This window comes from Ammospiza nelsoni, chromosome 12 (genome assembly GCF_027579445.1).
Source record: "Ammospiza nelsoni isolate bAmmNel1 chromosome 12, bAmmNel1.pri, whole genome shotgun sequence".
In the NCBI taxonomy this organism is placed as follows: domain Eukaryota; kingdom Metazoa; phylum Chordata; class Aves; order Passeriformes; family Passerellidae; genus Ammospiza; species Ammospiza nelsoni.
In genome coordinates, this window is record NC_080644.1 from 1,343,132 (window position 1) to 1,357,458 (window position 14,327).

The 14,327-nt window shown below is 46.1% G+C and overlaps 1 protein-coding gene across 2 annotated transcripts in view; it reads right to left on the reverse strand.

The window, feature by feature from the left end:
* Window positions 1-505: 505 nt before the first annotated feature.
* The window catches only part of ATP9A (ATPase phospholipid transporting 9A (putative)), a 46,042-nt gene continuing 32,220 nt past the window's right edge, over window positions 506-14,327 (reverse strand). For both annotated transcript variants that reach the window (XM_059480624.1, XM_059480623.1), the window contains exons 19-28: window positions 12,655-12,753; window positions 12,310-12,399; window positions 11,596-11,740; window positions 11,024-11,088; window positions 10,116-10,271; window positions 9,702-9,766; window positions 8,865-8,973; window positions 7,569-7,626; window positions 5,514-5,717; window positions 506-4,367 (exon numbers count right to left, since the gene is read on the reverse strand). In XM_059480624.1, the coding sequence (XP_059336607.1) occupies window positions 4,231-4,367; window positions 5,514-5,717; window positions 7,569-7,626; window positions 8,865-8,973; window positions 9,702-9,766; window positions 10,116-10,271; window positions 11,024-11,088; window positions 11,596-11,740; window positions 12,310-12,399; window positions 12,655-12,753 (1,128 nt within the window). In that variant the 3' untranslated portion in view covers window positions 506-4,230. The remainder of the gene's footprint in view (window positions 4,368-5,513; window positions 5,718-7,568; window positions 7,627-8,864; window positions 8,974-9,701; window positions 9,767-10,115; window positions 10,272-11,023; window positions 11,089-11,595; window positions 11,741-12,309; window positions 12,400-12,654; window positions 12,754-14,327) is intronic.

Genomic DNA, 14,327 nt, shown 5'->3' on the forward strand with positions numbered 1-14,327 from the left:
CACGTCAGAGATTTACTTTATCCAATTGCACTCTTAATTTTCTTGTTTTTAGGAGTGTTTATGGCTCTATTACATTTTTGTAGAAAATCGCTGTAGTGTGTTTGTACTCACAATTATTGATGTTTTCCCTGTGGAGAATATTCAGTGTTCAATCCTGCCTCTCCTCCTGGTCCTGCTCCTGGGGCTGCTCTCGTGCAGAGCCACTCATGGATTCAAATGTGCCAGGGATGAGAACACGGCCAGCTGCTCCTAACGCTGCTGCACCCCTGCTCTTCCCAGGTCTGTGTTCAGTGACAATTCCCTGCTCATTCCCAGCAGGGGCTGCCAGCAGCAATGACCACTCCTGTTAAACCAAAGCTGGCTCTAGAAAGAATTTAACACAGCAGCTCTGATCACCTCTTGGAGATGCATTTCCCACCCACAGGTACAACCTCCCTGCGTCCTGACAATCCCCACACATCTGGGACTGCCCATGCCAGGACTAACCAGGTGCACCATACAGGGGTGAAGTAAAGAAGTTGCATAAAATTTATTTTTTCCACCTTGTTTTACAACATTCCCTTTGAAGGTCTTACACATCTGCGACATGTAACTCCACAGAACAATAAATAATTGGCATTCATGTTTCTCTTGACTCAGGATATTTACAGGTTGTTTAGCTGGATGACAGGTACAAAACATCGGCATCACAGTAAATACCAGTTTGACACCAGAATCCATTTCCCCATTAAAAATTAAATTAACTTAACACTGAGTTTTTAAACAATTTTAACAATGAAAACTGTTCTCAAAGGCATATAAGTACACAAGTTGTCGTAGGCAGTAGTAATGGACCATATTGGCAAAGCTGTGAACCACAGGATTTCATGCAAATCATAGAGTTTAACACTTATGAAATAACTAATAATAAATAAAGAGCCCATCGTGCTGAAATGGGCCCCAGACAGTGTGGGACGAGCCCAGTGGCACAGGAAGAGCTCAGGACACTGAGCTGCACAAGGCAGGGCTCACATCCCTGCTGGGGCAGAGCTCTGCTGTGCAAACCGGGGCCCTGTGGGGCAGCAGAGCTGCAGCAGCTTTCCCACACAGAAACCCCAGAGAGCAGCTGCAGGGATTCCCTGGCCTGGGGCTCCCCGACAAACCCAGCTCCCCCCAGCACCACTCCCAGGCAGCTCCAGAGGCCCAGGCTGTCCTGGGCTGGGCTGGGACGGCTCTGGGAGCACAGGAGGACACCCTGCTGCAGCCCCCAGCACACAGTGCCCACCCCAAGGGGACACCAGGGACGGTCCTGAGCACCCCTCACCTCAAACAGCCCCGATCAGACCCTGCACAGTCTGTGGGACACAGAATGTTGGGTTTCCACCGCCCCACGAGCTGAGCCGAACAAATGTCTGCAGAGGTGAACAGGACAAGCTCTGCAGAGGAGAGAAATGCAGAGGTGAGGGGATAGGGAGGGTGTGACACACCTGGAATTGCTGCGGAGTGTGCCACAAAACCTCACCCTCAGCAGCTCAGCACGGGGTGCTGGCAGCCACAGGCAGCAGGAGCACGGTGAGACTGCACCGGCAGCCAGGGGCATCACCTGGGCAGCCCAAAGCACACAGGTCACACAGGAACTGCTACAGCACATAACCCACACAGAAAGGAACAGGAAGAACACTAAGGCCACGAACAAGATACTGCACAGAAGAATAAAACAATGCTTCACTCCCCAAAAGTACAAATTATGAGCATACTAGAGGAAAAGATGAAATTTCCAGCAGAGAATCCATTTATTTTAATGTACAGTAAATAGGAACATGTGTATTAAATTTTGCTTTTAAAAACATTTTTAAATAACTTATGAGAAATGGATTGCAAACATAAAGTGCTAAACTTGAAAAACAGAAGTGTTCCTCTTTCCTGCTGTTTGTTAGATGGCAGTTTTAGTCTCTGACTGCTTTGAAAAGATGTAGTATATATCCAGGCAGAAATGACTTCTGGATTTACTACCTTGTGCAAAAACACAAACTGCAAAGAACATAATCCACGTCCCAAAACACAGCTCTAGATCACTATCAACTCTACTAAATTGCTACTAAACTTATGATTCAATAAATACAAATGAAATCACAGTTCACTCCCTTTCTTGGTGTAAGCTAATAGTTTGCAAATATGGTCCACTCAGTGTAAACTGTATTGACTTGAGGAAACAGTGAATTCTACCATTTATATGTCTCAAATATTTACACACAGTAGCTTGGCACTGTTGCTGTTGCAGGACATTGAGCTACCAACACACAGGAGAGGGGCAGGGCTGGGCACCAGAGCCCAGGGGGACTGGGCTGCCCAGTCACCACCTGGGGCCAAGAGGAATTCTTGCTTCTTGTACTTAAACTAATGAAAGCAAATTGGATGGGATATTGGGAAGAAATTCTGCCTGGGAGGGAGGTGAGATCCTGGCACAAGCTCCCAGAGCAGCTGTGGCTGCCCCTGGATCCCTGGCAGTGCCCAAGGCCAGGCTGGACAGGGCTGGGAGCACCCTGGGACAGTGGGAGGTGTCCCTGCCATGGCAGGGGTGGCACTGGATGGGCTTTAAGGTCCCTTCCAACCCAAACCATTCCATGATTCTGTGAAATGCTGTCTGGGGACTCCAGAGCAGCGGCATGGCCAACACTATCCTCTCATGATGAAGACAGCCTTAAGGACCTTTCTGGCAAAACGGCATTAATTAATTAAGTCACAGGAGTTTGTGAGCCCAACTGCCAGAAGGGAGCCCTGGCTCTGCTCTGGGACAGGAGCTCAGGCCTGGGCTCTCTCCCCCTGGGCAGCCAAGGAACAAGGGTCCCAAGCAGTGCCAGCTCCACCCGTGGTTTCTCTGATGTGGGAAGAAGACAGCAAGCAGCTAATTTAGCACAGACTGAGGAGCCTCAGACAAGGATGGCTGCCTCTAAAAGCCCATCCGTGCTTGATGCACCAACCCAGCTCTAAAAGGTCCCTGTAAGTCTCTGTCCTACTGAGAAGCCCACGTATGTGTGGCTCTCCTCATGAAATTATAATGTGGACTAAATAATTATAATAATGACAGAACTCACTGAGTTTAATTTTTGAGAACGATAAACACATAAATTTGCTCTGCACTCAGCCTAATGCCTTTGTATGAACCCACTCTTGTGATTCAGGTTTGGTTTTTAGAGCCAAGCAAGTGCAAGGCTCCAAAAACTTCCTCTCTGCAGGGAGCATGTCATTAAAACATCCACCTAGGAGTGCCTCTGCTTACTTGCAGCTCATCCTCAAAGATTCACACTAACAGGAAACAGATTTCATGGAGCTGTGAGGAGTAGCAGCTCTGTGACCTCTCCTTTCAGTCTCCAAGGATTCAAGACACGTCTGCCACATTGTCTGCAGAACAGTACGAGACTCTTCTCACGTTGTCGACACATTTCAAGGATGATCAACTGCAAAGTTGTGTTCCAAAGAGGATTTGCCTTAGTTTAGATAATTTTCTCCTACACAAATAAATACAGAGTGAAACTATTATGTCACTGCTCCTTCTAACAGGAAGCACGAAAGCTAAACAAAACTGAATTTTCTCATTTTGAGCTACCACTTTTCTGTCTTTATCAATGGCTGGATACCTCCAAAATCACTGGGGTGACCACATTTCAACGGAAGGAAAATCTCAGACACGCTCAGATTCTCCAGTGTGTGTAGATCCGACAGGCTGGAGCCCCATTATGGAAACAACATGCCATAAATCAGGAATCAGCTGTCAGCAGTGTAGTGCATCACCTACATTAAGGGATTTCCAAGATGTAAAAAGAATGTAACTACTTGAATCAAAAAAGACGAATAACATAAACTTAACAAAAGGTAACACAATGCAAGGACAGCGTGGACACTTAAAAAATTCACTTCAAATTGTCAAATGTAAATCCCAAGGTCAGGTAGCAGCTTCCACAGACTTTGAACCATGCAAGAGAAACCCATTGCCATCGCAGTTCCATGCATTTGACCCCAGTTAAGTAGAACAAAAGTGCCAAGAACTGGATGAACTCAGAGCCTCCACCCTCCAAACAGTCCCTTGTGGTGTTGGGGTCCCGTCCAGGGCAGTCTGGAAGTGCCTCACCACAGCAGCAGGTACCAGAGATCACCACGGGGCCCTGAGGGACAGGACTGTTCATTGGGGAGCAGCTGGGGTGTCTCGGGGCCCTGGGCAATGCCTGTCTCTGTGTGCCAGCAGCAGCGGCCCTAGGACGTGAGCTTCGAGTAGCTGGGGGGAGAAAACCTCCGTCTCAGGTACTTGAGGACGTAGAGGGGCAGGCAGCTCACCAGGGTGATGACAGTGACCTTCCACAGGAACGACAAGGTGGCAATGAAGTAAACATCTGTGTGGAGAAAGGAGCACAGAGTCAAAACCACAGGGAGATCCTTCTGGGAAGGGGTGCGGAAAGGCAGCTCAATACCCCGCTGCTTCCTTCTGCCTGTGGGACGGGGTTGGACCCAGATCATCTTTAAGCTCCCTTCCAACCCAGGCCATTCTAAGAATTTCACAATTCTTAAAGCTGCCCCACCTCCAAGATCAAAGCTCATATGATACCTGGCTCCTCACTCCTCTGCCCTGCTCTTCCCCAGAAGATGCAGAGATGTGCTGAGCAGTGGGGTGTGAGGAATGTGGCTCTCACAGGTAACTGCCCTCCCAAACCCCACCTGGAGCAGGGACATCCTCCTGGCACTGCCAAGCACTGTGTCCTCCTGCTCTGGGAGCTGCCCCTGCTGCCTGGCTGAGCCCAGCAAACACAGCTCCTGACCCAAAACATCTCAGAACCTTTACAAAAAGAGCTAAAGCATCGTTCAAAATGGAACTGGAATAACCACATGCAAGAGACAGATCCAGCCAGGGGTAGTTATCCCTGTTGTCTCAGTTAGGAAAGATCTTTATGGAAGAAGCAGTGACATCTTGTGGCTCCTGAATGAACACTGAACAAGCCCATGGGTCTGATATTGGCAACTCGACAGTTACTGGGGGAATCTGGAACTCCCCACCCTTCTTCCTCTAGCCAGGGAACAGAATTAGCTCTGCTTCAGGCAACTAAAACACCAACAACCAAACCCGTAAGAGAATGGTCCCAGTGAACAGATACAGTAAGGTAAGTTTTAGGAGGCAGCTCCTTCTCCCATTTTAAAAGACCAAATCTTTGAATCCAACAACAGAGACTTCAACCTTTCATGTCAAATTCCCACATGGAAATAAAGGTCACTGCTACATGAGAGAGCTGACATGTGCTGGAGCTCAAAGAATGGATGAGATTCATTGGGTATCAGCACACCCTCCTGACCACCTTTACCTTCTCTAGCATTTTGCTGTGGGAAGAAACCATAAAATATCTTCCAAATGCCTTCAAATCCCACAGAGCTTACTGTGGCACCACTGTCACTGTGCCTGCTGTTGGCTCCACCAAGAGCCTTCTGCTCAGCTCAGTCCTGTTACCATCCAGGCCATGAACTGAGTGGAGGAGAGCGTGAAACCTCACCAATGAACTCGTGCAAGAAGACCAGGGAAGCGATGTAGCAGGAGAGGCTGAGCAGCTCAGCCACGATCATCAGCCAGTGCCACGTCTGGATGGTCAGTGCCACCATCAGCAGCTCGGTGAGGATCAGGGACGTGAAGGAAATGGCAACAATGTGCACAAATTCGGATTCAAAGAGGAGGAGAGCTCCATACATGATGATGCTACCTGCAAGGGAATGGAACTATTTCAGTCAAACACCAGGCTCAGCTCTCAAACCCACAGTTAGGTCCTGGAAAGGCTGAAACAATCCTATCTTGAGGCTGTTTTTCATGAAACCTGATGAATGTAATGACAACCAATCAGTTACTATTTAGGAGACAGAACTGATGAGAAGGCAGGGAAAAGTTACAGCAGAGGTACCCAAAGTTTTCTAACAGTCTATCATGTTCATAGACACATGGAGATAGGAAATTAATACATGCTGTTTTGGCAACTGGAGATCTCTAACATCATGAAACCTATCCTCCCACAAAAGCACTTGGTCACTACTCAGAAGCTAAAAGATATCAAATTCTTCTATATCCTACCACACTGCCTCATGCCAAGAGGCAGCCAAGTGTTGAAAAGCTCAGTGGATACAAGTGAGGCTCAATTTGCACTGCCTGAGCTGAGATCTCTCCCCTTTACACCTCCCCTAAGAGGATCCCATTAAAGCCCTGCTAACGAGGCATTGTTTGTGCTCCGATGCTGCCTGGCCAGGGCTGTGCAGGCCACCTGCACAAATAACTCATGTGAGCAGCATGAGTAATCCACACCAACATCCATCACTCGGCTGCCTCCGGAAGGGAAAACCTGCGAGGGAACCCAGCTCCAGCCACAGAGTTCAAACCCAGCTGTGAACTTTCCAAACTTTTGGGCTGCTCAAGTTTTGGTCGGGCTCATCTCTGCTAGCAACTGGCCCCGTTGTTTGGCCGCTGTTTGCTGGTTCTTGAGCACAGCACTGGTGAAGTCACTTTAACCAAAGCCTGTAACCAGAGAGGGCTCTTAGCTCAAGGAGCAATCTTTCCCCCCATGCATCACCCCCTGGCTGCAGCCTTCCACCACTTGGGAGTGTTCTCTCCATGCCTTGGCTTTGCCATTGTGTCACTCAGCATCCCAGGCCCTTGATCCCTCTTGTAGGATGCCTGTGATAGATTTCAGAAAATAAAGCTAATGGAGATTTTACACTCCTAGATTCACTCCCTGCTGAGGATGGCAACATTAATTACATCTGTAAGAATTACCTGCTTATTTTGACCCCTTATTCTCACTCTTGTTGATAAAGAGAAAACAGGGAATTTTGCCACTTCAGCTTTTAGCTCCACATTATTGACCTATTTTCTACAACTCCCTGATTAATACCTACAGAAACCATTTGAATTTGAGAGTCCTTGATTTTAGAAAAAGACAAAATGAAAGAAAATATCTTCTTAGATACATACCCAAATTACTACAACCACTGTTGAAATGCATTTTAATTAAGGCATTTACTTAATTGCTTTAGCAGCCTAATTAGAGTGTATGAGATATGATCAGGAACGTGAGTTTGGCTGTGACCCTGAATCACAGATACCTGTGAAGCAACCAGAACTCTTGGCACTTCCATTTTTGGATAAAATACAGAAGGCTACAGAGGCTGCATTTTCCGTGTTGACAAAAAACTACAAAATCCATAGACTGGAGAACTTCTCCCAAAAGAAGGGGAGGGAGAGTAATGAGCTCTGCTTTACAGAGGGGTAACTACAGCACTGCAAGGAGCTTGCACAGAGTGACAGTGGATGGCTCGGATGGGAAGAGGCACAATGGTTTGAATTCTACATCACAGCGTTGACCAATTACTGCCAATATTTGGGTTTAGATAATTTTTTCCTTTGGTAACACTACCGATATTTTCCAAGACGAAAAAATATATATTCATCTCTGCAAGGATGCTTTGGGAAATTCATTTCATGGCTTACTTGACTTCTGCAATACCAAAACTCAGATAGCCACACACACTACAACATCTAAAGGCACAAGCAGAAGTTGATTTCTTACCTTGATAAATGCTTATCAAGACCCAGATTAAAAATGTTTTGTATGACAACGGTCGTCCCTGGGTGGGGGAAAAAAAGACAAAGCTCCATTGGGGTTTTCTTTTATGAAAATTCACTTATTGATCAACTTAGAAATCAATAAAAGAACTGGTAGGTGCTTTGGAAAAAATAAAAGAAAATAAAACAAATCAAGCAACGCTGAGGTAGTGTCCCTTTATTCTCATTTTTCTGGATGCATGGAGGGGCTGTGGTAGCTCAGGGCTCCCCAGCACAACCTGGCCCTCAGTGCACACACAATTAATCCAGTGCAAAGATGCCTCAGGAGTTGAATCACCATGAAATAGAAGATGTGTGTACGCACATCAATGTGAATACATTAATACTGTATTTCTAGACACACACAAATCACCCTCATATTGAAGGCAGATAGATTTTAAAAACCCATCTCCAGCCAACACAGCTATACCAGCACAAAACCCCCTATGTTTAGACCAGGCCTAAGGATGGTTGAAGAATTAGTGGTTTATGACATAAGAGACAACATCCAAGTGAAACCAGATGGAGACTTATTGAGGCTCTGGAAAAACAGGCAGTGCTTCTCAGAGTATCTGTTTAACAGCAATCCTTGAGGGAAAGGAGCTGGGGAAGACTCAGTCCACCCTCTCCTCCAACTAAGAAAGATGTTCCCAGGCTGCATACCCCAGTTATTCAAAATATTTTCCAGGGAGGAAGAAAAAATAATTAAAAAGGAACCTAAGACAAGATCTACCTTCCTCATATTTCTATGGTAAACATAAAATAAAGTTTTCTTTGTTTAAGGAGAGGGGCCTGACATAGATGCTAAAGCTACAAAAATGGCACAGCAAGCAAACCTTTAGATCATGCTGCAGTCAAATTTCTACTGCAGAAACTCTGGGATAAGCCCCTGCCTCCATCAAATGAGCATATCCCTTCCCCTCTTCCCTTTTCTGGCCTCAGGACAGTGCCAAATCCCCAACAATTTCTCTTTTCCCTTTATTATGGAACAAATTGGTAATATTAAATCCCCAGAATTTCCCACAGAATGGAACTTCTACTTGCCCAGCCGTTTTTAATAAATTGCATTTCATGCAGCATTCAATAAACAACTGCCAGAAATTCTGGTTCTATCTGTGGATTCAAATTTGACTTTAACACAATTTTGCCTGAAAAAGTTCTGGATCTCCTGGCAATATATTTGACTTTACACATTTACAGTTTCAAATCAAGATGAGGATCTTGCCTTAAAGCAAAACACACAAACAAGAATCTCACACACCTTAAGAAGATCTTTGTAGAGCTCTGGGTACAACATTGCAACTTCAGATTTCACATCCTTGTCCAGGACAAGAGAAAACACAGGAAACATGGTGTAAATTGTGGAGTACCTGGGAAGAAGGCAGGAAATCAGTAAATTATCTCAGGTAGACATGAGCAAACAAATGCTAGGCTCCAGAAAGGAAATACCATATTCTTTAAGTACCCAATAATGTACACATTATAAAAACTAGCAAATGGAGCACACCAGAGTTTTGCAGGTAAGGAAAAGCCATCAGGATTGGCTTTTTGAGTGAGTTTTGATCAGGAACACTCAGACAAAAGTGACTGGTTCAAATATTGCCGTGGGTTCTTATGGAGCCAAGGATTGACCTGTGCCCATCCAAAGTCTGCTCTAGAGCTCAGGTGTGATTCTGTTTGCATCAGAAGGCAATGGAGATGAATTTGCTGGTTTTTAAATTATGTACTTGAAAATATAAGAAGCCATGCTGGGATTACAGTTGCAATGCTCTGTTTTAGAGAGTTTTTGGGCAGGAACTAAGGTTGGGTTGTCTCTCTTCCTGGCACTGCCTCTCACTGCTGTGCAGACACCAGCCCAGAACAGCTGTCCCTCTGCTTTTACTGGGACCAAGGGAACATTCCTGGAGGATGGGCTGCTTCACAAACATGACAAACCATCCTGCTGGAAAGGTTTCTGCAAGTGTCTGCACTGAAGGGGGCAAGGCTCACACCCAGCTCCTGAAGCAGAGTGGAGATGTGCATGGCTTGCATGTTCATCAGGCCAAAAGTGTTCACTGTGCAGAGGTTCTCCACATTACCAGTAAAAATGAGCTCTTACCCAATGATGAGGAAGCCTTGGTAGAGAGGAACTGAAGCAAAGTAAAACACTGATGAGAAAACAGCCTGGAAAAGAAATTAGTTTTTTAGGCACTGAGATACTGCAGTAAAAGTAACAGCCTAAAAATACACTGTTCAAACTGGAACATCCTTGCAGTAGGTTCTCCCAACTCCTGAAATAATGACAGACTAATGGAACATCAACCCCTTCTATTCCTTTGGAGCAGTTGCTGGTATTTGTCCAACACCAGGAATTTTCTCATGTGCTTTCATATCAAAGTAACAATTTCAAGTCCTAACCCATGAAAATTTTCAGGAGAAGAAATAGCAGCATTGCAAATGAGACACAGGACCTTTCCTTCATGATTTGGCTTCTTCACCTCTTTTGGAAAGCCCCTTCTGGCAGCCCCTTTACCTGCATGGTGCTGATGCAGAGGCTCCTGTGGATCACAAACTGGCTGAGGGCTGCAGACCTCTTGTAGCTGTTCCTTCCATGGACCATGAGCAAACGGCCCAGGTGCTTGAACTGAGTGATGGAGAAATCAGCTGCCAGTGATGCCTGCTTCCCTTCCTGGGAACAAGGGCAAGGAAAGGCACAGTGAGATCATTCAGCACTGGAAACAAAGAATATTGTGTTATTATTATTGAGTTATCACTGACAGAATTTCCAGGAATATTTGCACTATGCTAGGTGAGGGAGAGCATTGCCTCAGTACTTCTCCTTCCACTGTGGGTTTTAAGCAAGGAGCAAAAATATGAGGAGAATTCCCATTTGAACCTTGGCCTCCAATTCTAAGCAGCTCTGGATTCTGATTCACAACACACATGTTAACGTGACACTCCTATCAAGTCAGTGCTGAACAAATTCTCAGTCTCAAAAGTTCACACAATTTTGGCTCGCTGCAAGGAGAGTCTGTCTGCTGCTGCCAATCCAGTCCTGCAGCTCCACACAGCCCCAGGTGCAGGAATCAGAGCTCCAACCCAGAGTTTGTTTTGCAAACAATGTGAGCAGTTTTTAATTGTGCATGTGGGGTATATCTTATCAGTGTAATTATAACTCCAGCACCTGGAGCATCAAAAACCCCCAAAACTAACCATGAGAGAACAAATTCAGGGATTCTGTCAAGAACCAAATAATGAACTTAAACTCCCTTTACCAGTAGTCTCCTTTACAGACAAATTATTTCTCATTATAGGGCTACTGGTCTGATGATGATTCTTGTGGGAGCTTGTTCCCTTTCTTGCACAAATATCTGAGGATTCATTTAAGAGTTGCCTGAAAACTGGCCACAGAAATTCTCATTAAAGATGAGGTAATCTCACCTTTCCTTCAACTCCAACACCACAGTCAGCCTCCTGAATCATGCTAACATCATTCCCTCCATCACCTGCAGGGCAGAGCACAAACAAAACTGGGAGTTAAGCAACAGGGGCAACCTGCAACCCCACCAAAGTCATCTGCACCACACTGGAATATTATAACACTTAACCCAGTCAACAAAAGCAAGATTTTAAACAGAAGTCATGAATTCAAGCTCTTAAGTTTTGTTTTAATGGACTCCCAGATGAGTGATTGATGTATCTCAGTCCCAGATGGTACCATTACATCTCCAATGCTGAAAGCGGGTGGCACCATTACATCTACAATGCTGAAACACAGCTCAGATTAACAGTGGCACTTCACCTGATCAGGTTCAAGCTCTGCTTTGCAAAGATGCCACCTGAAAGGCTGATGAGGAGTTTGGTATTGAATTTCCACATGCAAAATTTCGATCATTTTCTCTATGACCCCACAGAACCACCACTCGCTAAATCAACCATCTCCAGGGGTGTGAGATGAGTGAGAGCTCACTCAGAGAGGAGATTCCCGTGTGCCCGGCCCTGCTGCGACTCACCCACGGCACAGGTGAGCTTGCCCGTCCTCTCCTGCAGCAGCCGCACGATCTGCGCCTTCTGCGTGGGGGCGCAGCGGCAGCACACCACGGCGGGGCACTGGCACGCCAGCTCCATGAACTCGCACTCGTAGTACTTCAGGCACACCTGGGTACGCACAGCACACACTGGCTTACACCTGCTCTGTGGGCACCGGCCTTTCCCCGGCCCACCCTACTGATGCCTTGAGAGGCTACCTAGAACAGAGCCTAGGCAGCAGGGATTTAATAAACTAAACTATAAATAAACTAAATAAACTATTTCAATAAATACTTTAATAATGTAGGGATTTATTAAAAGGCCTTCAAAGGACACACCTTGGGTAGCACAAGAGCCTGGCCATGGCTCTGCCCAAGATGGACCCTGAGTCACAACTTTTCACACTTTGATAAGTTTTGATCCATTTCCATATTGTGATTAATTGTCTAATTCCAGCTCCAGGTTAAGCAGTCCCATCCTCCCAGATCACTCTCCTCAATTCCCTGCTGTTTACACTTTTTGGGCCTGAAGCTGCATTGGCTCTGGGGCTGGAAAAGGATTGTTTTGTGTGACTGAGCTGTGAGGCTAGCCTATAAACTGCACATAGACGGGCTAGCACTTTATATGCAGTTCAGAGTTACACACTATGCAGTGCAGAATCTGGAAAATATGAAAGCTGACACTTGGGGCATCAGTACCTCCAGCGAGTCCCCCGAGATGACCAGGGCACAGTCGTGCTTGCGGCGGAAGGCGTTCAGCTCCAGGTGGGCTTCTCCTCGGTTTGTCACCTGGGGGAGGATGGAACTGAGCAAGGTGTGCTCCACTGGGGTGAGAAAACAGCAAAGAGCCCCATAGGGAACAAAAGTGACAAAGCCAGGACAGGCAGCACACTGAGTCAGGGCAGCAGTCACAGAAATGAAAAGTCAGGGTAGAAAGTTGGGGCAAAAGAATAAAAATACCCTGCTGGAAAACAGTTGGGATCTCACAGCCCTGCCGTCCCAGAGCCTGGGCCCCTTGAGGCATTGCCTGTGGGTGTTACTCACTAGTCTGAATATATGGATGTCCTGTGTCCGTGTCACCAGATGAGCGTTCTTGGCCGTACACGTGGCCGTCTCCAGCTTATCCCCTGTCAGCATCCACACCTAAAATCCAAACATTTCATGTGTTAAGTGAAGCTCAACAACCACGTCTGCAGGACCTCTGCAAGTACCACCTGCCCCTTCAGGCTTATAAAAGGACTGTTAAAATACACGTACAAATTATTCTTCTAAAAACCCTTATTTTAAAACACGCAAGAAAATTCTCACACGTGAAAGAAAGCAAAGCTCTTACAGAGGCTGACACACAGAGGAAGTTACAAACTCTGGGTAACATTTTTCCCACCTGCAATATTTCAAGATTCTGCTGATAAACCCATGAAATGCAAGTAAAAAAATGTATTTGTGTGTTAATGTGTCCCTCCCTGGCCATTTCTCAACCGGGCCCTGCTGCAGAAAGATCCCTCCGGCCCAGCCTGAAATGTGGATGATGCAACTGGGGTTAGCTCAGTGCTGATGTGTACGTCTGGAACACACTAACTTGCTTGAGGTTTTTTTTTAGATTTTTTTTTTTAAATCTACACTGCTCCTTTTATTTTGTGCTGGTGAGGGGAGGGAGTTAGAAAGCAATGTCAGCAGCAATGGCTGGGAATTCCTTCTCCAGTGTAAATATATCACAGTGAGTTTGGTTTTTTCCACTGGTGTTTTTATTCTTTCAAGACACTGCCCAAGAATATTTAATGAAAAATACAAAAACCTTAAGAAAATCCCAAAACATCAACAAAAAAACCTACACAAAGACTCATTCATTTGTTAAATAATCTGAGGTTGGAAAGAGATTTGACCCTAACAAGACAGTCATGAACTGCAAGACCCCCTCCACTCTGGGTTTACTCCTCACATGCAATGCCCCGATGAACACTGCAGTGCAAGGGGTGCTCAGCACATCCCGCACCTCCAGCTCCAGCCAAGGTGAGGAGAAGGGGAAGCAGGAAAACTCTTTGGAGTGCTGGGCCAGGACTCCAACATCACTGAGGAGCTCTGATTCCCCTGGTCTCACCTCTCTGCTGAAGTGTCTGTTGTTTACAGGGGTGGCCCCAAACAAAAAGCACTTTTGGAAGTTCATCCCAAGTATTGAATTCCCTGTCCTACCTCAGCCCCCAACACACAGCCCTGCTTTGCATTCACAGCACAGCTTTGGATTTTTGCTCACTTTGCAATTTAAAGCAGAGAAACCACAACCAGGACCTTTCACCTACTTTGCTTACCCAAATCTGAATACTTAATCCACTTTTTTCCCCCTTTTGCAAGCCTGACAAATTTTTCAGAGAACCTACACAGGCACCACAGCAGCTCCCTCACAGCTGGGCTGTAGGTGTGGAGTCACAGATGCCCAGAAAGCTGGAAAAAAATATTCCAGTCCCTGATTCTCTTGGCTCAGACTCCCCTCTAGTGGCTACTGAAATGTGGATATCCACAGCTCCAAACCCAGCACAGGGGTTCATGCAGCACAAAGCAAACACAGCCCAAACCTGCCTTGTTTCATGCAACTCCCTGAAAGAAGAACTGCCCCTAAATCTCCTGTTGGACCCTCCTTGTGCCCACCCAATTCCTTTCTGTGCAGGAAGAGATGAAAAGCACCAGAGGTGCCACACTCATGTGTTAAGATTTACCACCTG